Source organism: Pseudovirgaria hyperparasitica, assembly GCF_010093815.1.
Source record: "Pseudovirgaria hyperparasitica strain CBS 121739 unplaced genomic scaffold EJ05scaffold_4, whole genome shotgun sequence".
Taxonomy (NCBI): domain Eukaryota; kingdom Fungi; phylum Ascomycota; class Dothideomycetes; order Acrospermales; family Acrospermaceae; genus Pseudovirgaria; species Pseudovirgaria hyperparasitica.
In genome coordinates, this window is record NW_022985552.1 from 471592 (window position 1) to 495775 (window position 24184).

A 24184-nucleotide genomic window follows, 5' to 3' on the forward strand; every position below is an offset into this window, starting at 1 on the left:
GCTAGTTACTGCAGTGCATCACTAAACGCCATCTCCTGCAGCGGACAATACTGGTATAGCCCATAGTGATCTCGGTAATAATCGTCACCTTACTGCTCTTGCTGAGGCGACTCACCTTGGGACAGATTGCCTCTTTCCTACGAGGCGACTTCAGTCGTGGGGTTTCTACTTGAACGCCCTGCCTGCTGCCATACACCTACCGCACCAAGGATCAACGTAATAATGCTAACCGCATAGTCAACATCTACGCCGTACGCAGATGTTCTAATGCCTGTGCAGATATCTATATCTGAGAAAAATGATTATACTAGGACGAGTGATATGTTACAACAAATCAGACGCGTCTTTAGTTGCCTTATGGTCTTATTCCCTGAGCAGGACTCCTTGTTTTGTGTTTCTCTGTCTCATATCATCTCTTACATTTGGATCATTCAATACCTCGTTAGCGCGCTTCCTGTTCGCTTATACTTATTCGAGTGATTTTGAAGTAATTGAGGGCATTCAAACGTATTGTGTTATGGAGTGTGTCGAGAACAAAGTCCAAGAAACTCGGTCGGAAACTATTTAACCGGAGAGACACTAGTCTCAATCGGGCAGTCATTACCCCTCACGTTTTCCTTGTACAATACTGTCCAATCTTGCTCATTCCGCGTCTATCGTAACCCTCGCAATCGTCCAAGTCCCATTCACTTCCATCAAGCCTTTCTTCGACTCTGTGTTTTCCTTGATTACATCCATTAATTCGTCTTACTTCCTTTTATCTCTTACCTGCGATCTTTACATGATGCGTACCTGCTTCTTATTAAAGCCGGCCCTCAGAGTAGGACGGCGCTATACTAAGGAGCAAGGGAACATACATTCAGCGTGACAGTCATGCACTCTAATTTGCTTGCCATGTCAAACGAGGCTACTTCACTCAGACCGAGAAGATACTAACCCATGGTTTCGTCCGCCAAATTTTCCTTGACCACCTCGCCAATAGCTGCCTCGTCGCTATTCAAGTTTGCATTTCGACGCGCAGCTTTGCAGCGCCCGTATATTACCTGCTGACCCATAACGCGTAGTAGCGGTAGTTTCCACCACAGAAGCTCGCTGCATTCATACACTACATTACCAGCATTCGCAATGTACGATCATCCTTGGGGACGAAACAGGGCGACGAAGCGCACGTGGAGAAATTTGTCGTCGCAATGAATTTGGCTACTGGTCTATGTATGCGCCAAACCTTCGAGGGTGAAGGGTACAAGACGAGTATGTTGCTACCGGGCGCACGGAGCGATAACCTGAGATGGATAATAGACAGTACGCTCTACGCAGAAGATAAGGTTCTGCACGAGTGGCTTGAATATCAGTGAGGTTAAGGAAGCATTGAGCCAGATATTGCATGTTTATAAGCGGATATCTATTTGAAGAGGTATGAAGTTCTTGCAACTCATCTAACAGTCCTATGGTAGTCTTTACTCCAGCCGTGCTCTGGAATATCTCACAACAAACTTCCCCGATACGTGGGCCTCAAATGATCGTATGTTTCGCCACGTTCGGAGTAACAGAGGTCGATGGTGTAATCGGCATATTTGGCCTAGTATATACCTGTCACGGAACGGCCCACGACCCTTGTCCTTCTAGTGCCGGCGAACCCCTGTTCACCACGAATATAGAGCCGCGCCGGAGCTAAACCTTATTGAAATGGCTCGAACGTCGTGGGGCGACAACAAGGATCTGCTTGAAGAACCGAGGTCTCCGAGAGTCAGAGGCCATTTCTAACAAGTCAATGCCATCATTTGCTTTCAAGAAGTTCTCACCCTTTCCGAGACGTCTCGGTTGCTGTGCACGACGCAAGGGGTGAGCACGCGTAACGAGTTCGTGTAACAATTCGGACTGGACTGTCTTGTCATGAGTTGTTGCTGAAAGCTGTGAAGAAATCTGGTCTATCTTCTCGTTACTCACAGGCACGTAGCCTTTACTTTGAGCTGAGAGCCCAAGTTCATCCTGAGCCACACAACGACACGTCACAGATCACAATGGCCGAATCGACAAACTTCCTCGAAGCCACGGCCACTACCCAACTCACCACACACACCTACTCGGGTCTCGTTCCAGAGACGTACAGCGTCAAAGGTATCTCGCAAGGTGGCTATCTCCTGTCTCTCCTGCTCCGCGCTGCTCATCATCACTTTACGACCACACACGCCTCCCTCTCCCAACCACATACCATTAGCATACATGCCTCGCTCCTCCGGCCCACGCCCGTCGGCCGCGTTACGATCAGTATTACCGATACCAAGATCTCACGCGGCACGAGCGTGATCCACCTCTCCCTTGCAGCATCATCAGGCAAGGAAAGCGTCGCGGCCTACATCCTTCAAGGCAACTTCGACACACTTGAAGGCGTGAGCGCAGACACCGGGTACTTTGACACGCTAGAGAAAGTGCCGCCAAGAGGCTCCAGCGCGGAAATGCACGCAAACAAGGACCCGAACTGGAAATACGCACCTGAATACGCCGCTCAATTCGATGTTCCCAGCATCTCATATGCAGACATGTATGTGGTGCGAGACTCCGCCGAGTCTCAATCGTCACTCTCGCGCTACTTTACGCCGTCGCGGAAATATAATCCGGGTAATTTCTCCGCCTTTCAGATTCCTTGGCTTGCCGATATGCCGTACGTACCGGTGCTTTCGGAGGTCGCAATGTCGAAGTGGCTTGCGACACTGACTATGACTGTTGAGATCAAGCGGCCTTTGCCAGCAGAGGGACTGGAATGGGTGTTGTGTCGGACAAGCACTGCAGGCGTAAGAAATGGTGTCGCGGACTACAATACTTGGGTGCAGAATGACAGAGGTGAGGTTCTGGCATTTGCGACACAGGTCATGCGGGTTGTAGAAAGTAAGAAGAGAAGTAAGATCTAAAGATCGTCCTGAACGGAGAGAAACTCAAGACATGTCACGTGCTGAAAGTGCTCATCATATATATGTAGAATAGAACACATATCATACAAAGGCAGATGGATGCAATATGGTTACAATTCTGACACTATGAAAGCGCTCATTAAATGACATGAGTTTAAAGTCATATCATGCACAGAGAAAGCGGTTCATCAAAAGCCAAAGTATCATAACAATGGCCTGGTGACCCAGTGATAGATCTATGAATCATATTCCTCTCTTGCATAATGAAACCTCACATTGGTCTTGGGTTTTTTCCTTTTAAGGGGCATGATAGAGTACATGACGTCCTCTGTTCCTAGAGCAAGTGTCACTGCCTCCTACTTCAAGGTCGAATTCACGTAGTTTATCAACGTATACTGCGAAATATAAATTACAAGAGCCGGATGTAAGTGTCATATATAATAGTGGAGTATATCGATAGACTTATGCAAGCAAATTGAGCACTTTAGAATGTAAGACACTTCCAAAATCGCGAATGAAAAGAAGTCATCGAGAATAAGATTACAATGCTATCTATGTGAGAGTATGCCTTGGTCTCTGATATCGAACTACACGTCGCTCTCCTACCCAATCTCTCCATACCATTTCACGAATGCGGTATACCAACAGAGCGTCGTCATCCATTGCCAGCCTAATCGTATTATCCGTGTTAACCAATACATAAGTCTCCAGATCAGGTCTCGCCACAGGATCTTGATTCAAAGCGTACGGTGCAAACTCGCAGAAGAGAATCTTAGCCAGCTCTGTCGAATGCACATCCAAGGCTACGCAATTTGAGAAGATGCGCTGAACGTCCTTTTGAAGCCGCTCCAGAGTGAAATGCCCATCAAGTATAGTCAGTTCCTCCAGAATATAGTCCTGATCATTAGCAAGACAGAAGAATTCCAGTGATCGCTGTTGGGTTCGCAAGAAGTACTTGCCTGGTGGTCCTACGTCAGTGGACGTGCGACTAGAAACATTCGGCGGCCATGCTCGTCGAAGAGGAATCAGGAGCTGTATCTTCTGACACGGAGGGTTGGTACAGAACATGAACTTCCATCTGCCAGCTGGCCTATTGGCAAATTTCTGTAGCGCAACAGTATCTACGTCGGAAAAGAACGGCAGCTGCCGCATGCGTTGCATGAGCTGCATAAGTAAAGGGTTGATATAGATATCGGCCGCTGGCACAGGCTCGCCGTGTTGTTTGGCTAGATGCAGGTATTGCTGCACAGTAAGCCGCCCAAGATCAAAGTTGAACTGTCGGGGTTGTAGGAAACAGAGTAGGCCCGCTGCATGATTTCGATGATCTCGCAGGGCCTGAAAGACGAGATGACTGTCTTCTATAGCAGTGAGCGCTTCCGAGAACGTGGAAAATCGAGCTATAAGTGTCACAATATCTGGATCTCGGAGAAGCTCTGAAGCACTGATGAGATGTTTTCGAGGACGACTCCAACCTGCAACAGGAGCTGTGCTCTCGGGAGGTGCCGTGGGAGTCGTCATGAACTCCAACACCCATCTCAAAACCGATGGTGTCAAATTTCGAAGTATCTTCGCGTTAAGTTCAAAAGAAAAATCAGAGAGCCACTGCTCCACCTCCTGTTCATTGGCGTTAAGCGTTGCTGCTGAACTCTCCTGCTCGTTCATAGTCTCCGATGATCTGACTCTGTTATCGTGGGATTCTGGCTTCCAGTCAGCAGCTCATATATGATATATCATATTATACTTTGTGTTCTACGGAATGATGTCTAATGAGTGTACGGAGTGAATAAGATGTGAATACGAGAAGGCACATCTTGGCCATGCTTCATTGTTTGCTACAGAGCGTCATCTGTCGAACAACAGCCTTCAGTGAGAGCTACGCGTACTGATTCTCAAGAGTCTTTCGTGGTGTGATTCTCTGAGTGACGTATGTAGGGAGCCTGCTCACCCCAAGTCTACGATCAAGGTAACTCTGGGTGACTAGTATGCGATGGTTCTCCACTTAGATGGATAGATCACGCTGCAGGGACTGTGAATATTCTTGCAGAAATTGTGGTCTCGCACCCTGAATATTCGCAGCAAGAATAATCGCATCTTCTCGCGCACAGGAGGCGGTTTCCTTTGTTGTGTGAAACGTCCGTCCTGCGCACATTTTCTCAGCATCACTTCAAATCCAAATCAATTCCGCACTCTCGAAATAGACCCAAAACTATTGCGTACGTACGCCCCCGCTCCTTGTAATTATAAGGCACATACGCGCTAATCCTAAGTAAGTAAATTTGAGTATTTCGACTAAGCCAGATCTATCTCTAGTAGTGTGAGCAAGCCATAAGCTGCACGTGACGTATGCGAGCGTCTCGGTGATTGGCTCGTATGGGTCGTACCGACAGGGGCTGAACTTTGTTTTGGCTTTCTTGTAGCTTGGCGTTACACGTGATGGATACGAGGGGCGCAGCGATTGGTTCGTACAGGGCTCGTACAGAGATAAAAATGGGGTATAGTGGTGAGAGCGGGTGAGACTGAACCGGGCTTCAGGGATATCTGTGACGAGCGCAGATGGATGGGATTTATGTAGTGCGAAATGGAAGATGTAAATGTTGTAAGACAGTCGCGGCCGCTTCCTGATGATGCATTCCTTCTTTATATATTTGTGGCCTCACGCTCTTTCTGATCTGACGATTTGGTGGTCACTGTGCTCTACCAAACTTTCCCGTTCTGTGAAATTTCGATATTGCATCTCTATTATATCAGCTCATCAAATATTCGCACCGCGGACCAGATTGCGTAGCCCCAGTATTCATAAAACGCGAACCACCATCTCTAGAAAAAAGCAGCATAGCACACGAGACCACGCGCACGAACCAAACACCACCGAACAAAGTACAACTATACTCAGCACATCTTCTCGACGGAAACAGTCCATAATACCCTTGCTCGAAATTAGCCCGTCCTACTTTAGCCTGAGCCGGCCATTCTTTGCCACGAATACTACATAATATCGAGACGTCAGCAGGTAACCTCCACCAAGATGTCCTCGGTCGCCGCTCAATTCGGGATCGTCATTGCTGTCCTTGTCGGTGCTGGTGGCGTCACAGCCGCTGGATGTGCCATATCGTCAATCGTCGACCCTCCAAGCGACCAGACGTCATACTACAGACCAGACGCGAACCAGGCAAACTACATGAGAGAAGTACGGGAACAAAACGTGGACATGCTAGCGCGAGAGGCTGGCATGAGAACGAAAGCAGCTATGGACAGAAGGATGAGGGAGAGCCATTAGAGGGAACAGGAGATGATAGAGAAAGAATGGACGGGTATAGAGGCGTTTGGGCGGAGCTTTTGTATAATTTCAGAGCTGAATATACACACCGTAACACACGTACAGTCAATCACAGACAAACCACTCCTCCCAAGCCAGACCTTCCCCCACACCAGCACCAAACCGTTCCGTCTTGCCCGCTCGGATGTCTCCAGCAAACCCCCTTCCTGCCGTCATCCGCGCTGAAAACCTCCAGTTCAAATTACTTCCTATCACAATCGCACTCCACAGCCTCGTCCTCGCAAGCGGCCACCCGCGCTCATCAACCTCCGCCTCCTCAATCTATAACGTGCGCCTTGCGACGATCGCATACTGCTCCGGATCCCACATTCCCTCGCGAGGAATGCCAGGTAAAGAGAGATAGTTGATTGCTGCGCGCCGGGTGACAGGACAACGGCATCTATACGCCACGAAATAGAGGCAAGGTATGATACTGAGCTCGAGAGTGAGATTCTCTGCAGTGTGTTCTGAGCCCTGGCCGTGTCCATGCTGCGAGGCCAAGCTTGATTCCAGACATTCCGGCTCTGCGACCAGGAACCCAGATGCAGCAAGGACAGCGCCCACACACTGTACGATGGTCTGAAATTGCGTCTATATGCGTCGACGCCTGTCATGTCCTGGTCGAGCATGTTCGCGATTGAGATGTATGTGCACCAGTAAGCCATGCGCACGAGATACACGAAGACAGTATCTTTAGGCGTAGTTGTGCCGGCGATACGTGTAAGGAAGAGTTCAAAGCTGGCCATCCAGTGCTCGTGCTGATCGAGCAGGAGGCGCATGTTATACTCGACGTCAGCGTCGGGGACTTCGATGCCGCGGGAGCGGTTGTGCTGGAGCTCACGCTCATAGAAGAGTGCTATGTTCTCCACTTCATGCAATGCGAGACGCGCTTCCGGGAGGGTTCTGAAGATGGAGGGGTGCGCGTCTTTGAATGGAGAGGGCGCGGCGATGTAGGTTGCATGTTCTACGGGCGCGCCGTAGACGAGGGCGAGAGTAATGAGTCGGGGAAAGAAGCTTGCCAGACGGACGTCAACCTTAGTGTTGCGAGTGACAAGGGCGCGGTGGTATGCCCCAATGGTGGGTATATCCGTGGGAGGGGTAGGAGATAGGATGGAGATGACTTTGAGGCCGGACATGAGGTGCGCAAAGGCGGTTTTGTATTCACCACGAAAGAATTCGATACAGATGAAAAGAATGCAAGTTGCAAGACCGATATCAGGGGAGTAAGATGCTTCGCTCATGCGCAATATGAGATGACGAATCGACTTGTTGTAGTGGATGAGTAATTGTCTTTGTGCTTCGCTAGTGTCTTGAAGACCTGTTCGTGCGTGCTTCGTCCTCACAGAATCCGATCTGTAGAGACATGTCAGTGCAATAATGGCATGTCGTACTGCTGGTTCCGCGTGGGCCATTTGAAGTGATAGGCAGTACCAGAAGTCGTGGTTGAATGGTCCGGAAATAGCTTTGGAAACACAATGGTAATAGAGCTCCAAGAAATGGGCATTATTCCCTCCTCCCAGTGATTGCACCTGTCGTTCTGGAGCATGCACATGACTGATAGAGTACTTCGTTGCGTACTCGGCAAACTCATGTCGACATGTCTTCAGGACATCGTAGCCGTTACATTCACGACCGGAAATGGTACATCTACACCGGCAGCATCAGCATTAGCATCGTGATTGGGGTGGCTCGCCATACTTCATACAACTGGGTTTGGTTTCATCACATTTGACACGTCGAGCTCTACAAATGTATTGGTCAGAAGAATCGGATGTGATTAGCCCATACTCGGTCTCTGACGTTGTGGTGCAATAGTCTTCTTCGAAGGAAAGTGAAATGTAAACCTACTTGCATGTCTTACAACCAGTCTTGACCCTCCGAGTCGGCGCAGACGCCCGCGACTTCCTCGTTCGCAGACTTAAAGACATGGATGTAAGCCATAGAGATGGAGTTGAAAGAATAGTTGATTGTGTAGAGTCAGTGACATCTCTATTTCGCATGAGTGTGCCGTTGCGTCAGCACTCAGGAGCGTAGTAGTTGGCCGGGAAAAGATGCTTGCCTGTTTCGAGGCCACGAATAGATGGATTCCAATTGTAAGACGAGTCAGTCTAGCCGAACACACCAGTAACGTGATGAGTGCAGTTGCTTACAGCATGATGTGGTAATATATCACAATTTACGTGAGTATAATACACAGCACGACCCGCACTACACGATCTAAGCGCCGCAAACATATACACAGTGTTATGTCCTTTGACAAAGCTTCAGCACGCTGCTCAGATATTAATGCGCGTAAACTTAGCCATCACCCAGTTTGTACGTCCGACACAGGAACCCTGTATCGAAGCATGTCACGCTCAGTCAATTATTTGCTTGGTGTTTAGAGCAAATAACCGGTGCACATTGCTGTACATGAAGGCTAGGCTATTACCGGGGTGTGTTTGCAGTTTTTCGACCCAACTTACCATGCCTGCTCGAAGGTCTACCGTCATATCTGCCGAGTCGTAGGAAATCTCAGCCTGGACCGGGGCCAAAGTCGCATGCAACACCACAGATGGGACAGGGCAGAGAAAAGTGTTTTCGAAGTTGAGCTGACCTCATCCCATCTAAGTTGCAACCCGCAGTTCTTCTAACCATTGGCAGTGTTGGACCGGAAGAGAAGCTCGGCCCTTAGCTGAGGAAGAGTTTCGTTCTGCATCTGCGATAGAGGCAGCATTTCCTACATTCACGCCTAAGCCTATCAGCTAGGGCAAGTAACTATGATGACGAAAGTCAAGCTTGCTTCTTTGTCAGCGTCTACTCAGATGATTTCTCTAGAGCACGAATGTTGTGTACAAAGCTCACTGAAAAGATTGCGCCGTTGCACGAACGTGGTAAGTCTCCTGCTAGAACGTTCGCTTCCCTGGCTAAACAGTTATTGGTATTATGGAAAGTACTGTGAAATCGGAACAGATTTGGGGCATAGTTCTTCATCAGCTAGCTCGAAGATGTGATTCGATATGACACAGACATTGACGGAGGGTGGCCAGAGCTCGAAGCTCCAATCACGCAGCTCGATTTTGTGATACTCAAGTTGTTTGGTTGATTTACAGGCTGAAGGGCCGAGTATTGAACCTGCAGTGATACATAGCGACCTGTGGTAGAGGAAAGTTGAACTGAAATGGAGACCAGCAATCTGGTTCTATTTGATCCCGGCTGTACTTATGCTCATAACGAGCTGGATATTTGGCACATGGGGATGCTCAGGGGCTGGCTAGTTCAATTTCCCATGGTATATGCGCGTGTTTAAGCGCCATATCTAGCCTTCAGGGCCGTCAAGTGAGTGAGATGACCAACAAAGGCTATATATCATTCATCCTTAATTGATTGACTTGGATGGCCGTCCAGAAAGTGCGTCAAAGTAACTGTGCGTGGTTCTCAGGCCCAGAACCAGGAATTGCTGACAAAGGCAGTGCTTATAGAGTGTTCTGTCCTCTGTAAGAAGTATGGGCTTATCGAGACTTTGAAGAAATATGACCCATAAAAGTATATCAGTGTGACAGTATCGTACATTCCGTCGTGATAACGCATTTCAATCGAAACTCTCTGCAGCTCTCAACATGAACTGAGTTTGCTACTCTTTTTGAGCATTTGGAGATATTAGTTTGCGAGTCTTAGTCAGGCGTTGGGAGTTGACGCGTCCTCATCGCTACGACGGTCTCTGATGCTGTAAGGCTTCGGCTTGGATTATGAGCGATCCAATCACGCATCAATTTGCGCAATTCCAATGGCCCGTAACTTTCAGCCCAAGAAATTGGACTTTCACCGCAAGCGTCTAAAATACGTGGATTTGCGCCACCGCGAAGAAGGACCCCGGCAGTCTCTGCATATCCTCTGTAGCACGCTATGAACAGTGCAGTTGAGTTGTGCCGGCCACCTTTGGCATCAATTTTTTGCGTGGGATCCGCCGCAAGAATTGCTTTGACGACCTGAGTAAGACCAAAGGAAGCTGCGTAATATAGGGGTTGTGTGTTTGCAAGTGTATGAGGCTGTGCTTCAGGTAGAAGTAGCTGTATCCAGGTTCCAAAATTACCACCATTTGGGAGACTTCGCGTATTCAGGAATTTGAGAATCATTGCGAGGTCAGATTTCTCGAGAGTACTGGTTACACCATGCTGAGCCCAGCGAAGGGCTACATATGGAAGAAGTGCGTAGTTTGCAACGAGATTATGCAACACATGCGGCCCGAATCTGTATCCAGGGAGAAAGTTCTGAAATGTGAGATATTCAAGGCATCTCCGCATGATAAGTGTATCTGCTTGCTTCGGGTCCAAGTAAAACGTGTTGATATATGACGAAGCGAGCCAGTCGGAGGTCAAGAAGGCCTTTACGGAGGCGTGTGATAAGGTTACTGTGCCTTTATCAACATGCAGGAGGCCATAACATTTTCTTATGATCTCGTCGAGAGACAGGAATCTGCTGTCTTCATCGAGTACCCCTTCGCACTCCGTGATGATAACTGCTTCAGTGAGCTCGTCCAACTTCATAGGCCTCTCAGCAAACGCTACCCACAACAGAAGCTCTTGAACATAACGCGAATCTTCGGGCGAAATCCGTGTTAGTATATTAGCGTAAATCTCCTTTAACGTTCGAGGAAGGTCTCTCAAGGCGTTGCGCATCGCTTTGCCTGTCCTCTGAGAAGTCAGGTGACTCAGCGTTAATTGTGCCCAGCGGAAGCTGCGTAAGGTTAGTGACATGAGGTCTATGGTATATTCTGGGAACTCGTAGCTTACGAGCCGTCTGCATTAGCACAGATTGAATTCATGATATCGGTTCTGAGCTCAGGCTTAAGTTTATGCAGAATGGGATTGCTAGCAAGTTCAAGCTCTGTATGAGCTTGGATATCCCTGAAGACCAACATAGGGTCCATTAATACAGTCCGGATAGGGGCTTGTTGAGAGTGCCAGAACTTATGTTGTTCATCGGATGTACTAGTCATCACTATCCGGACATGTTGAGTTTGGGACACGATTCGACTGATGGATTCTATAATTTCATCGCTTCTGACACTCTCGTTAATAGCATCTAGCAGCAGGAAAGTGGGTCCAAGGATTTTGCAACATGCGACCAGGGCATCTTCTACATATGTGAGTGTAGGAGCTCGGGGTTCCGAGCCCGATGACTTCGCTGTCGCGGTCAGGTAATCCGACCGTATACGATCATGAATGGCTTCGTCAGCCTGACAAAGTTGGGCAAGAAAAGAGCCCATTATGTGGACGGTCTGTTGAGAGTCTAAACTGCTACCAGAGCAGTAGAAGTAGGCGAGGCGAATACCTTCCTGTGTATGAGTGAAGTGATCCACAATACTTGAACTAAAGATGCCTTAGCCCAAAAGTGAAGGACAGTTTAAAGTGCACTATGACTAAAGTGTGCTTACCACAGCGTGCTTTTCCCAGAACCAGCTATTTCAAATCAGTAAAATCGTTCGAGGTACGACACACGGCACTGACATTTGCCTTTTAAGACCATTATAAGGCTACAGCTGGTCGGATTACTCAGAAATTGAGTGAGAGGGCCTTGCATAAACCACTGTCCGGCATCATATCGACGGCCCTCGCGGATTTGCTTATGTGTTGTGGTATAGCTCACTGGACACAGCCAGGAGAGCATAGCAGTGTTCTCGTGTGTTGTTCTCACCTGTCGCCTTTCGTGCAGGTCTTGTTCCAGTGTCGCGCAGAGAACCTCCATGCTCGAATGAATTTCACGGACAAGCCCACTGCTTTCGGTGGTCAGAACAAGTACAAACCAAGTCTTGGCACGCTCAAGTCTTGCAAAGTGCTTGTCGACGTCTGTTCGCTTCAGTGGCCATTCCAGCCGCTTCATTAGTCGAGCTACTCGTTTCCTCGGTTCCTCCAAATCTTTGAGCAGTGACTGCAGAAAGCTTTGTGTCATTGTCACCATCTCGGAGAACTTCTGCTCATCAAAACTCGGAGTCATCTGGAATGGAGAAGTGCCAGAAGATACTCTACTGTTCGCATCGGTTTGGAGGTATTCTAGTGCTCCTTGGAGACTGAACAGTTCCTGGCTCAACCTCGCGACGTCGTCCGCCGCGTGTGCAACATTTTTACCGTAATCGATCAGACAAGCTGTGACTTGTCCAATAGCAATGATCAGTCCCGCGACTGATATAGGGTCTCCCATTTTGGGTTATAGCAGCAGGAGACGAGTTACGCGTTGGGACAGGTGCTATTATATAGAAGGCGGGCGAGCTCTACGCTCATGATCACGTCCTGAGACTGATGGCCTCAACCATGCAGCGACAGAAGCGCGTCTGGCTAGCAGCCACACTTAGTATGTAGTATAGATAGAGATGTTGACACAAGCGTGAATATGCAGAGACGAAGTGAAGCAAGGCACCAGGGCAGCAGCAAGCTCAGCTGGGAGCCTGGAGTTGGAGTTGACGTTTAAAGTCTCGGAGCCCGATCCTGGTGGGATGAGAGCGCGCTAAGGCCTAAATATACTAGCCCCATCGGGACTCGGACGGGAGGTCCGCCCGAGGGGCCATGCGGTGTCTAATATTAATTAGTTCTATCCTCAGCGGTTCCAACGCGACTGAAATTCTGCCACGCGTTGCAATGGCCTATCACCCTTCTAAGTCTCATCTCAAAAATGAAAGCGGAGGGATGGACTTGCGTAGATGCTAACAGGTGAATCTGCAGTGGCAAAAACGCATAATTTGACTAAGTTCCCTCACTTTCACGCGGATGCTTGAACGAGCAGTCGTCATTGTAGTAGGCGTGGGCAGCAAGCGAGGCTGGAAGGTTGACAAGGGCATAGTTCTCTTCATTGATTCTGATTAGGACAGGAAGATCTATTATCACCTTTGGCAAGACAGGTCTTGCATTTATTGACATCGGATCCCCGAGTTCTCCGGATAGGCATCCAATCACAGGGCGCCGGACAAATTGTAGCAGCATCGAGAAAAGCGATCTGACGCATCTCAACGTCTCCTTTCAGGTTTTAGCAGTCTTGTTCGTCATCCCTCCCTATCTTGTTGCATCAACATTTTACTCCTTCTGTTCAGACTTCACGATAATGATCGGGATCTGATGAATCATGTCTTTCGGCCTCAATTTAGTAGTACCGAGTACCCAGTCTGCCGAAACAGTCTATATGCATGCGCAGGCAAAGGCGGGTTGAAGTCCGGCGTGGTGGCATCGCTTGCATATTTAAAATACTTGTCTGCGACGGACTTCGAGGGTCGGGTAGCACCGGCCATCATGATATGTAAAGCTAAGAGCTGGGTGTCACTGTCGCCAGCTACAAATGTGAGCCCTTGGTCCAAAGCTAAGGTACATTCTTTTGGTCATGACACCTCTTTAGCAAATGAAAAAGTCAGCTATGGTGGCCGGCAGTTTTCAATGTCAATTGCCAACATGAGTAATGCGGTGGCACACGGAGAAATGCTGTCAATGTTACGCCACTTCGAGCACAGACTTACATGTCCCAGGTATCATCTAATGTGGGCTCCGATGGTGAGTTTACCGAGAGCACTGCCCATAGAGTGCTGTTCGGCTCGCGACATTTTGCGTTTAGATTGCTACAGTTCCGTCATACTCTCTGATGCAATTGCATCTCAGTATCATCGTACCGGACAGCGCGCTATTAGATGTGGACGTACCGTTACCCCAGATCACGGCAGCAATGGCTATGGTTATCTTTTGCCCAACGTGTTGAACAACACAACTATACCAAGTACGTCCCGTAGGCGACGAATGCGGCTGCACATGACGCTGTGGTCTGTGGTCGAGTATCGTTCCTGCGTTCGCTTCGGGAAGATAAAAGAAAGTCCGTTTACAGTGGGTCTTCACTTCGTTCATTATCTTCGAGTGATTTGTCTCTTATTTGCAATTTGAAAATTCTACGTGTCCCCTCGCCCACACAGACGTGTCTCGGTACGCTGGCTTGCAAATCTTACACATCGTTAAAGAAGCGGCTGGTAAGGTTGGGGTGTTGATTCCGTATCTCATCTGCAGTGGAAAAGTCGCTCATTGTCTCTCTTTCTTGCTCTCGCTCTTGTCTTCTGCACATCTTTCCAATCTATACTAATTTAATTCCTTGTGCCTGCTCCGTTATCCAGGAAGCACTTTCTCAAGTACAATGAGGTCGTCAACTTGGACGCTGCTCTTCTGTGCAGCCAATGCTGTCTCCGCCATTGGCCCCGGTCATTGGAAAGGCAGTGATGGGAAGTGCGGAGGCGCTTCGGGTTTGAGCTGCTGGCATTCCATGTTTGGGAACTGCTGTAGCAAAGATGGTCATTGTGGTAGCACACCTCAGCACTGCGGAATCGGATGCCAGTCACAGTTCGGTCACTGTTCAGATAACAAAGGTCAAGGCTTGCAGGTATCGCCGCATGGAAGATGTGGACAAGGAATTGGCTACACATGCGAAGGATCGCCCGAGGGTGGATGCTGTAGTGTCTGGGGATTCTGGTACGTACTAAACCTATACATATTAACAATGGCACTGACTTTCAGCAGTGGTTCGACTCCAGAGCACTGCGGTAAAGGATGCAATCCAAAGTTCGGAAAATGTAACAAGGCAGCGCGGAGGAACGCTCCACCACCATTCGTTACGGATGCCAGTACATGTCCCACCAAGCCAATGGAGACTGTCACCTCAACGATCTGGGTGGATGAGCCTGAAGAGACAGGATTTGATGGCTTTCCAGGCGAGGATGACGACGATGACATTCCAGGTCTTCCAAATGGCATGACTGACCCATATGCTGCATCGCCTGCTAAGGTCATCATCGACCCGCACTGTGTGCCATGTGAAGGTCAGCCTGGTAAAAATCCCGATGAATGGTGCGGTCTTACCATCCACACCAACTACTATAAGGAGATTCCGAAAACCTGTCGTACGGTTGAGTATACTGTGCATGTCGAAAATACTACTATTGCCCCAGATGGTATTGAACGTTTGGGACTCATCATTAATGGCCAAATGCCAGGACCCATGATTCACGCCAGCTGGGGAGATATGGTCCGAATCCATGTCTTTAACGACCTGACGAACAACGGAACTAGTATTCACTTCCACGGCAGCAGGATGAACCACACAAACGATATGGATGGTGTTCCTTCCATCACCCAGTGTCCCATTCAACCAGGCGGTAAGATGACGTATGAGTGGAGAGCTAGCCAGTATGGAACTTCGTGGTACCACTCCCACTTCGCAATTCAAGCTTGGGAGGGTGCTTTCGGTCCACTGGTGGTCAAAGGACCTCATAGCGCTGATTTCGACTTTGATATGGGTGTCATCACTCTACAAGATTGGAGCCACAACACAGTCGACTCAATGTACGCTGCCGCAGAAGATTCCGTTGCCGGTGGTCCACGAATTATGGACAATGGTCTTCTTAATGGAAAGAACACCTGGGGTCCTGATGGAACCAACAACCAAACGGGCAAACGATTTGAGATGGACTTTGCACCAGGACGCAAGCACTTGATACGCTTGGTAAACACTGCTATCCAGTCGACGTTCAAGTTCTCCCTCGACGGTCACAAGATGACTGTCATAGCGACGGATTTTACGCCCATTGAACCCTATGAGACTGATGTTCTAAACATCAACATTGGTATGTGAACCTGTCTTCTACACCTCAAAATTTCTAACGAACCACAGGTCAACGTTACAACGTCATTATCGAAGCTGATCAGCCGCATGGCGCCTACTGGATGCGCTCTGACAATCAGAATGCTTGTGCAGGCACGGTTCAGGCCACCGACATCAAGGGTATAGTGCGTTACATCGGTACTGACGGGACACCCACGAGCACAGCACATGGCTACACAGGTGAATGTGTGGACGAGAAGAGTAGCTTGATCAAGCCAATCCTTCAGCTCGACGCTTTTGCCTCCGATATCGACATTCAAAAAGCAGTCACTGTTGCTCCAGACTCTAATAACATGTTCCGCTGGTACCTCTCTGGGGAGACTTTCACATCACAGTGGAACAGTCCGACGCTGTACCAGTACCTTCAGAATGGCACCCACACTAGCACTGACAACCTCATCATCGAATTGCCGAACGAGGGCGAGTGGGTGTACCTGATCATTGAGCAAGAGGTCGCCCTGCCTCACCCGATCCATCTTCACGGCCACGATTTCTTCGAGATTGCATCAGGGACTGGTGCGTACACTAAGGATACTCCTCTACGCTTGAAGAACCCGGTACGAAGAGATACCGCACTACTACCTGGGAACGGCTTCCTCGTCATTGCATGGGTCGTCGACAACCCTGGTGTCTGGCTGGCGCATTGCCATATTGGCTGGCACACGTCCATGGGAATGGCTCTGCAGTTTGCGGAGATGACATCGCAAATTCGGAGCTCGATTAAGGAAGAGAAGACGATTAATGACCAATGTGCAAACTGGAGCTCGTACATGAACAGCAGTGGGTTGAAGATGGCTGATTCTGGGGTGTGAAAGTCTTTGGTTGACGATTACAATACAACCTCACAGGCTTTGGCAGCGGTAATTCATGACTTATTTTCTTTTACACTTTTCCAGCTTTAGGGTGTGGCGTTGTTCATATGAGAAAGGCCTACCTGCGTGTACGAAGAATTTATAGACACTAAATATTTCACTTACCTTTCCAAATGCAAGACTTCAAGCCTATACAGTAAAACCCCCGCATCTCTTGCAAGCCTTATGATCTTCTGCCTTAATGACGTGTTGAGATCCTAGACCAGTATCGTGCTCGGGATTTCGGGTTGTTATGCTTCGGAACAACCAGGTTCCTGAGTCTAGGTCACAGTAGGGCTATCCGCATTTAGTAAGCGACAGTCTCCTCACACATATTCATACCTAATAACAAATCAGTACATGAACATAATAAGTTTTTACTCAGAGTCCGAGGAACCGCTTCCAGGCTCTCCATTCTCCTGAACAGCCGTATCATACGTCAAGATACCCATATCTAATATGTCGTTTCCGACTCGTAATTTCTCTCCGCCTAATCACCCATCTCCCGCATTCTACTGTATGGCGAAATTCCCAAATCCCCTCACTCAAATCCTAATGTCATCTCCATAGCGCATATATCCCTGACTAGCCCAAACACGACGCTTGTCACGCTCGCAGGCCAGATCGGACGGGCTCCACACAGCGACTCTGTGCCCGCCTCGCTAGCCGAACAAGTCAGCATCGCGCTTTCGAACGTAGATCACTGTCTGGCCGCTGTGGGCGCAACGCATGCTGATATCGTTTCGGTAAGACAGTATGTCGTTAATTTGGATCCCAAGGAAGAGCAGAGGAAGAGGATCTACGCGGCGTGGATGGATGCTGAGGGGGTCATTGATAGAAAGGCACCAAGTACAGTTATCGGGGTGATGGGACTAGCGGTGGAGGGGTGTTTGTATGAGATCGAGGTGGTTGCAGCAATGAAAGATGATGGCCTTTGATGAGGTCTCGTTGTGCATGCCGATGCAATGTGTTGCATCGCGCAGAGTGGAGCTTGATACAGTACATGGCGGACATGCAGTAATGCATGGCGCAGTGTTGGCGTCTCCGACATGCAGGATCAAGTTTACTACTGACATACAAGCACACTTGAAACAAGGATGCCTGCGTATGTTCATGGACATCTGTAACTTCACACTCCAAGTTGCAACGTTTCACTACGCCACGGCTAGTGCTACCTGTTCAGCCCTACCACCCTTCGCTAGCCTGTTCTGGTCAGCACAGCCACACCTCCTGAACCCTGAATATCTACCTCGAAGTCATTCTCACATTCGAAAGAAAAAAGGATCACATGCCCCAATGAACTCCTCACGACCGTTCGCGTCCGCCAGAAACACCTTCGCACCCGCCTTCCAATACCTCTCACAAATAACGTCTTCGAACACAAGATCTAAGCCCTCGACCTTCCCTTCTCATCACCGCCGCGCAAGCTCCATCTCCATCGATGGTATAGACCTCGAGGCGTCCGCATACACCGACGAAGAGCTCGACGAAAACTTCGGCCCGGCCATGCCGCACTCTGCACGTACAAGTGCCAGTTCGAATGAGCTGGCCCCGTCAGCGATTCCACTGATCGATTTCTCACGGTCCTCGAGTCCATATCCTCGGTCGCGCAGCGCGGTGCAGAGTGAAGATGAGGACGACGATTATGAATTTGAGAGAGAGAGCTCGATAAGACCGTTGGTATCGCAGTCGCGAGGGGGCAGCCAGCGGGGCTGGAAGAGTATACTCAAGCCTGGTGGATTGGGACAATTCTTTTTTGGGACATGGGCGGGGTGGCAGGTTTATGTTGGAATACTTGTGTTCTGGGTTGGGGGCTGTTCCTTTGGCCTGTTGTTGATGAATCGATTTATACTGCTCAGTAAGTGCGAGTTGACTGGGGAGTGTGCGAGACAAGGGCTAACATGGTTGCAGCTGGTGTCTACAAGATCAGGTATCCTCTCGCGGCGACGTATATTCAACTTATAATCACGCATATACTACTTGTTGTCTCGGCCAGTTTGACAAGAGCTCTTGCGGGACCATTGAGGAGGATCGGACTTGGTGGAATAGCTGCTCCGGGCCTGCCCGCGCTTTCGAACAATCCGAGCTACAGATCTGGGAAGAGTAGCTTTGCGTACCGCTGGCTGATAGGAGGATCTGGAGGCATTGCAGGTGGTGGCTTGTTCGAATTTGAACGTGCTGCAGCTATGCACGTTCTTCCATTAGCTGCAATCTACGTCGGCAAGGTCATGTTGAGTAACATTTCTTTCACGTAGGTCTATTGTCCACGAGAATGACTAGCACTGACAGGCCCATGATCAACAGTTACACAGAGCTACCTGTCTACCAGATGTCACGCATTGGCATTGTCCCTCTTTCACTCATGTTTACAAGTGTACTCACGCGCGAGTCACATTCTGTTCCGACGCTCTCAGCAGCACTGACTGCAACTATCAACCTCTTTGTCGCGAGTTTAAAAAAGGATGCTAAAAGACCTTGGGAGGGTGTCGTACCGGGAGTCTTCTCTGCATTCTTTGTTGCGCTATATCCTATCTTCCTACTACGAACATATCGCCTTCTCGTCGCCGACCTGGTTCCCCAAGGCGACATCCTGACTGGATTTCCTGCTTCTAGTGGTGACGAGACCCCTTCAAGTCGCGAAGAGACGCGTGCCTACTGGAGGACTCTACACTACACATCCCTTCTCTCAATTTTTATAATGACACCGATCCTGTTCCTCTCCGGTGAGATTAGCGAGATGATGATGAACTGCTATGTTTGCGATGTTCCATTCCTCTGGTTGCTGATCTTGTGTGGAGGTATCGGCAGCTGGGCAGTGTTCGCGACCACTTTGCTTCTGGCCAAAGCTACCAGTCCGTTGACTGTCACGTTTCTAAGTATACCGCGTAGTGCGTTCCAGCTTACCATGTTAGAAGGCAAGATGCCGGTGCATAGTTGGGTTGGGATCCTTATTTGCTGGCTGAGCTGCTTGTGGTATTTGTTCACGAAGCGAGGAGAAGGGCGTCAGCTGGACCGATTACGTTTGGAAGGTCGGTCGTGACCATTGTAACATATCGAGCCGTGGCACAACAACGATACCAAGAGGGTCTGGCCGCGACCTCACGCCTGCATTTCTCGGAGTCATGATCTACCAGCGAATCTGTGTAATTCTGTTGTATTCAATCGACAATCGCGTTACGAGAGGATTTTGCCGGGTATGTAGCCCCTGAAGATAGGTAGCTCTGGTGATGATGATCATCCCTGGCAATGGTGGTTAGGAAAAATCTCATGATGCTGGCCTACCCGGCATTCAGTCTCAATAGACTCGTCGCTATTGATACCCGGTATTTTCCTATTCACCGCCATGTCCTTGCTCTCTCCAGGCACCCATTTAAATAGGATACATTATCTATAAAGGCGTCTTGCTCCGTCCCTCGACCACTTCCATCTCTCTTGACTTTCCCAAACCTTCCAGATCAACAACACCGTTTCCAACGATCTCTTTATATCCAGTCATGCCTTCCCCACGAGCCATACTTATGCAGAGGATCAAGGAACTGATCATGGAGGATGGGGGAGCGGCGAATAAGTCTTCTAAGCCCATAGATTCAGACATCACATCATGCGTCAAGCTTGCAAGTCCTTCGATGGACATGGATATCTCAGCTACACTCAAGACTGATCTTCCACCCCCTGACTCTCCTAGCGAGACTGTTTCTCCCGGACAGCCATCAAGCCATCTTGTGGTGGATAACTTACAGCCAGTCTCCTCCATCTCTGCGGTTCAAATTCTAGACGATCTAGTTATCAATAAAGAGTCACCTCCTACCCCACCACCATCTCCTAAACTCTACCGTCCCCAGGAAGCGAAACCAACACACTCATCTCCGGCCTCGCTCGTGGACCCAGGTATCCAGTACCTGCGCTCAATCTTCAACTTGCCCACGTCGACATATGATCCCGTCGACCCATCCGCACCCATTCCGCAGTTCATAAACTCGACCAACGCCCCGATCCTCGCCTCCATCGACTGCGAAGCCTGGGAAGACGATCGGCGCAGCGTGCAAGAGGTTGGTTTCGCCTTGCTCGATATACGCAAGCTCAGTGGTGTCGCACCAGGCATAGCAGGAAGGGAGTGGATGCATCTGATTGAATATCATCATTACATCACGGAGGAGTACAAGCATCTCGTCAACAAGCGCCAGCTCAAGGGCTGTCCTGATAAATTCCTCTTTGGCCAGAGCAAGGTTGTCAAGAAGGCAGAGTACAATGCTGTGTTGAGCGATCTGCTGACCATCGAAGACGATCTTGTGCAGAGTGGTGGAAAGAAGGAGAAGTATAGGAGGATTGTCCTTGTTGGCCATTCCCTCGCAGACGACGTCAAGTACCTGGGACTCTGCGGGTTTGATGTCGTTGCGCATATCCAGTCGCTTCTTCCGGATGGCCACCCATCCCCTACGGCGTCTCAGACCTCACCCAAAATTTCTATCAGTCCTACACAGGATCCAACCCAGAAGAACAAAGAAACGCCAACGCCACCACCACCATACCACCGGCCCCAGCCCACATCTTACCCTATCCCCACCCTCGACACCCACACCCTCATTCAAGCCCTCTCCCCCCCAAGCTCCCCAGACCACCCCACTCAAAAGCTCATCCTCAGCGTCGGAAAGCTTATATACATGTTCACGCCTCCCTCGTCACCCTGCAAATCACAACATCTCCCACCACCACACCTGCACAACGCAGGCAACGACGCAGCATATACCCTCCACGCGCTAATCCTACTTGCACTGCGCTGTGGCGAGCAAGTGGACGTGCCGTACTGGCCGTATGACCTGCTCACGTTCGTGCAGCGCAGACGGCGGGACGAGAGGTATCTGCAGGCTGTGTTGGAGATTAAATTGGGAGGAGCATTTTGGGGGGTTTGGAGGGGTTTCAGGGGGAAGATTCCTTTGGTGAATGGTGAGGATGGTCATGGTGGGGGGAAGAGGGAGGTGGTACAGGGAGAGGTGCAGATTGTCAGAAAGGAGATTACGGAGGCTCAGAGGGAGAGGAGACGCCGGGGAAGACGAAATGCGAAGGAGAATGCGCGGAAGAGGAGGGCGGAGGAGGATGCGAAGAAGTGCAGTGGCGTAGGTGTGGGTGGGGGTGAGGGTGATGAGAAGTATGACTCTGGTGTTGAGATTGAGGGATGAAGATTGGACTGGGAGTGTATTGGTACTGTGATCAAGTCTTTTCATGGACATTTTTTTGGGGAGCTGAGAACCGGTTTCATGCTTTCATATGGCTCGATACCCGGGCTATGAATAGTACTGCTTATTGCATGGTTGCTTTGGGCAAGTCAGTCATAGTCAGATCGAGGATCTGTTTCTCAATCTCTGACCAGGCCAGCTACTTACACAATGTATTTACCACACTCCAACTAGTAAGATCCCAGCTGTTCCATCTGTAGCTCGCTTATAGCTCTGGCCACTGGATACTTAAGACCGCGTTTCGAATGCGTTGAGCTGACCTGGGCAGAATCATGAAACGTGCTACTGGGACATGCGATGTTACGGTCTTCCAAGCTGGCGAATCGAGGCGTGATATGTTGGGTAGTGGTGTGTGCTGATGGATCTAATGCTGAATGATTGCAATGCAGGGCTGGCAAAAAAGAATTGTTAGTAGATGTTGGAGGCCAGAGTGTGATGGTGGTGGCGGTGACTGGGTGTTGTTGGGGATTTGGGATGGGTAGATTGGGATTGCGCGCTGGTCGAAAGATAGATTGTGATGTCCTCAAGGCAAAAGGGTGATGTAAAGTGGAATGGTGGGGGCTTGTGAGGGTACAGCAAGCGGAGCACAATCACGTAAAGCTATACACATCAGGTATGTTGTGGTGTGGGACTTAGGCCGCAGCGGCCCACCCACACGATGCGTATCATTTTTGATGGGGTATCAGCTACCATAACCATATACGCCGCCAGATGCCGCTGGCTTCTATTGAAGCCCAAAATGAGTACAAGTTTAAAATCCGCTTCGCCCAGAACACCGGCGCAACCCCCACTGTCTAGTCCTCCTCAATTTCCTCGTGTACGTGGCGCTTTCGCGCAACGTCCTTGGTCATTGGGCGACCAGAGCCCACGAAGCCAACGCGCGCATTGACGCCCTCGCCGGTGCGGAACATCGACTCTTTTGACTTCTTCTGCTTCGACATGAAGTCGTTCCAGTTGCCACGCGACTTCTCTAGCTTCTTCTCTGATCCCAGCTTGCGCGGGATCTTGGCGGGGCGATCCGGGCCTGCGGAGGCGAGCGAGGGTTCACGCTTCAGCTGTGCCTCGGCGATGATAACATTAGGATTCTTGGGACGTGCGGCTTCCTCTTCAGCTTTGCGTTTCTTGATCTCGTTTTCCTCGTTGATGCGGGTGGCCGGGCGGCACTCGTCTGCGCGGATCTGTGTGAGGAATTTGTCCTTGAAGCGAACCTGGAACATTTTGTTTTCGCCGACGCCGAGGATGGCGATGACCTTTGCGGCCGTCAGGCGCTGGTCATCTTTGTTCCGGTGTGCAAGGACCCAGTCGCCTTGCTTGAGTTCGATCTTGGGTTTTTTGGGTACGACGGCGACGGGCTCTTTCGGTTTCTCCTCAGGGAGTTGGGCGCGGAGGGTTTCGAGTTCTTCACTGAACATGGCAATGCCTGCTTCGAGCTTCACACGTCTGTCTTCAGTTTCATCGTACTTCTCGTCGCCCGGCTTGAGGCGTGAGAGGTCGACCTTGGCCTCCTTGAGCTGTTGGGTAAAGTGAGTGAGCAGCGCGAAGAAGGGGTATCAAGATGCGTACCTGTCTGTGGTAATTGTCGACATCGCTTTGGAGTTGGTGGATGTCGGCCTTGAGATTCTTGAGTTCGTACCAGGAGAGCTGCTTGGTCGCCATTCTGAGCGGTATTCTGCGAATTTGAACTTGAACCTACGGTTTGCCTGAGCGATTGAACGGCCAATTCAGTCCGTGGCTGGTGACGTAGCGTTGGTGGGTCTGATATTCACAGACGATATAGGGGAACAAGTAAGAACTCGTGTGTGGGAAGCACTGTCGGAGAGAAGTGACGTCGATGGAAGTAATGGTAGGACGTCGATTGAGATGAAGCGTTGATGGTGGGGATGAGTTGAGCGTGTAGATATGGGTCGGCCGGTGGTGAGCATCAAGCCGACTCACGTGATTGGTAAAGATGAGGAAAGGCTCCATCCTTCAAGTTCCTTGGCTGGTAGCCTAACCTAATACACCGACCTGGGCAATACCCAAACATTACAGGCTGTAAAGTGTAAGGAAGGAGCCTGCGAAGAGCCTCAGGTATCCATCCAACCCTGGGTGACCTGACGCCTTGACCTTGTTGCGTGGCCGCCCCCAGCCCCTTCTTCCCCTCAAAAGTCATCTACCTTTACCAGAACCATCAATTAGATAGATCATGGTAATTATGCTGCCGATATCGATAAG

The 24184-nt window shown here is 49.7% G+C and overlaps 10 protein-coding genes across 10 annotated transcripts; 6 read left to right on the top strand and 4 right to left on the bottom strand.

Moving 5' to 3' along the window:
- The first annotated feature begins 263 nt into the window (after window positions 1-263).
- Window positions 264-507, top strand: EJ05DRAFT_474092 (uncharacterized protein). The gene has a single exon (XM_033743532.1). The coding sequence runs from the start codon at window positions 268-270 to the stop codon at window positions 478-480; it is 213 nt and encodes a 70-aa protein (XP_033602649.1). The 5' UTR covers window positions 264-267; the 3' UTR covers window positions 481-507.
- A 1142-nt stretch (window positions 508-1649) lies between these two features.
- Window positions 1650-3096, top strand: EJ05DRAFT_474093 (uncharacterized protein). Its single transcript, XM_033743533.1, has one exon. It carries the CDS (start codon window positions 2022-2024, stop codon window positions 2907-2909), a length of 888 nt encoding a protein of 295 aa, XP_033602650.1. The 5' UTR covers window positions 1650-2021; the 3' UTR covers window positions 2910-3096.
- A 365-nt stretch (window positions 3097-3461) lies between these two features.
- Window positions 3462-4571, bottom strand: EJ05DRAFT_498167 (uncharacterized protein; the record flags this gene model as incomplete). The annotated part of the gene is made up of 1 exon (XM_033746645.1): window positions 3462-4571. One exon carries the CDS (start codon window positions 4569-4571, stop codon window positions 3462-3464), a length of 1110 nt encoding a protein of 369 aa, XP_033602651.1.
- A 949-nt stretch (window positions 4572-5520) lies between these two features.
- Window positions 5521-6350, top strand: EJ05DRAFT_474094 (uncharacterized protein). Its single transcript, XM_033743534.1, has one exon. It carries the CDS (start codon window positions 5935-5937, stop codon window positions 6184-6186), a length of 252 nt encoding a protein of 83 aa, XP_033602652.1. The 5' UTR covers window positions 5521-5934; the 3' UTR covers window positions 6187-6350.
- On the bottom strand, window positions 6206-8156 carry EJ05DRAFT_474096 (uncharacterized protein; the record flags this gene model as incomplete). Its single annotated transcript, XM_033743535.1, has 2 exons — window positions 6206-7872; window positions 8074-8156. 2 exons carry the CDS (start codon window positions 8151-8153, stop codon window positions 6438-6440), a joined length of 1515 nt encoding a protein of 504 aa, XP_033602653.1. The 3' UTR covers window positions 6206-6437.
- A 1722-nt stretch (window positions 8157-9878) lies between these two features.
- Window positions 9879-12653, bottom strand: EJ05DRAFT_508765 (uncharacterized protein; the record flags this gene model as incomplete). Its single annotated transcript, XM_033748032.1, has 4 exons — window positions 11715-12653; window positions 11642-11666; window positions 10998-11576; window positions 9879-10941 (listed from the first exon to the last, which is right to left on the bottom strand). Exons 1-4 carry the CDS (start codon window positions 12403-12405, stop codon window positions 9879-9881), a joined length of 2358 nt encoding a protein of 785 aa, XP_033602654.1. The 5' UTR covers window positions 12406-12653.
- Window positions 12654-14976: 2323 nt separating this feature from the next.
- EJ05DRAFT_436040 (multicopper oxidase) lies at window positions 14977-16697 on the top strand (the record flags this gene model as incomplete). Its single annotated transcript, XM_033741722.1, has 2 exons — window positions 14977-15847; window positions 15895-16697. 2 exons carry the CDS (start codon window positions 14977-14979, stop codon window positions 16695-16697), a joined length of 1674 nt encoding a protein of 557 aa, XP_033602655.1.
- A 966-nt stretch (window positions 16698-17663) lies between these two features.
- EJ05DRAFT_483973 (uncharacterized protein) lies at window positions 17664-19776 on the top strand (the record flags this gene model as incomplete). The annotated part of the gene is made up of 3 exons (XM_033745301.1): window positions 17664-18594; window positions 18648-18987; window positions 19026-19776. The coding sequence occupies 3 exons, from the start codon at window positions 17664-17666 to the stop codon at window positions 19774-19776; spliced, it is 2022 nt and encodes a 673-aa protein (XP_033602656.1).
- A 454-nt stretch (window positions 19777-20230) lies between these two features.
- EJ05DRAFT_498174 (uncharacterized protein) lies at window positions 20231-21913 on the top strand (the record flags this gene model as incomplete). Its single annotated transcript, XM_033746646.1, has 1 exon — window positions 20231-21913. The coding sequence occupies one exon, from the start codon at window positions 20231-20233 to the stop codon at window positions 21911-21913; it is 1683 nt and encodes a 560-aa protein (XP_033602657.1).
- A 663-nt stretch (window positions 21914-22576) lies between these two features.
- On the bottom strand, window positions 22577-23758 carry EJ05DRAFT_275395 (uncharacterized protein). The gene is made up of 2 exons (XM_033740389.1): window positions 23534-23758; window positions 22577-23481 (listed from the first exon to the last, which is right to left on the bottom strand). Exons 1-2 carry the CDS (start codon window positions 23624-23626, stop codon window positions 22765-22767), a joined length of 810 nt encoding a protein of 269 aa, XP_033602658.1. The 5' UTR covers window positions 23627-23758; the 3' UTR covers window positions 22577-22764.
- Window positions 23759-24184: the final 426 nt, after the last annotated feature.

What these genes read in the sequence shown, in the direction of transcription:
- EJ05DRAFT_474092 (XM_033743532.1), top strand. Translation starts at nt 268, where the DNA reads ATGCCTGTGCAGATATCTATATCTGAGAAAAATGATTATACTAGGACG.
- EJ05DRAFT_474093 (XM_033743533.1), top strand. Translation starts at nt 2,022, where the DNA reads ATGGCCGAATCGACAAACTTCCTCGAAGCCACGGCCACTACCCAACTC.
- EJ05DRAFT_474094 (XM_033743534.1), top strand. Translation starts at nt 5,935, where the DNA reads ATGTCCTCGGTCGCCGCTCAATTCGGGATCGTCATTGCTGTCCTTGTC.
- EJ05DRAFT_275395 (XM_033740389.1), bottom strand. Translation starts at nt 23,626, where the DNA reads ATGGCGACCAAGCAGCTCTCCTGGTACGAACTCAAGAATCTCAAGGCC. An exon ending in TCGACAATTACCACAGACAG is followed by an intron (nt 23,482 to 23,533) that starts GTACGCATCTTG and finishes TTTACCCAACAG; the next exon opens with CTCAAGGAGGCCAAGGTCGA.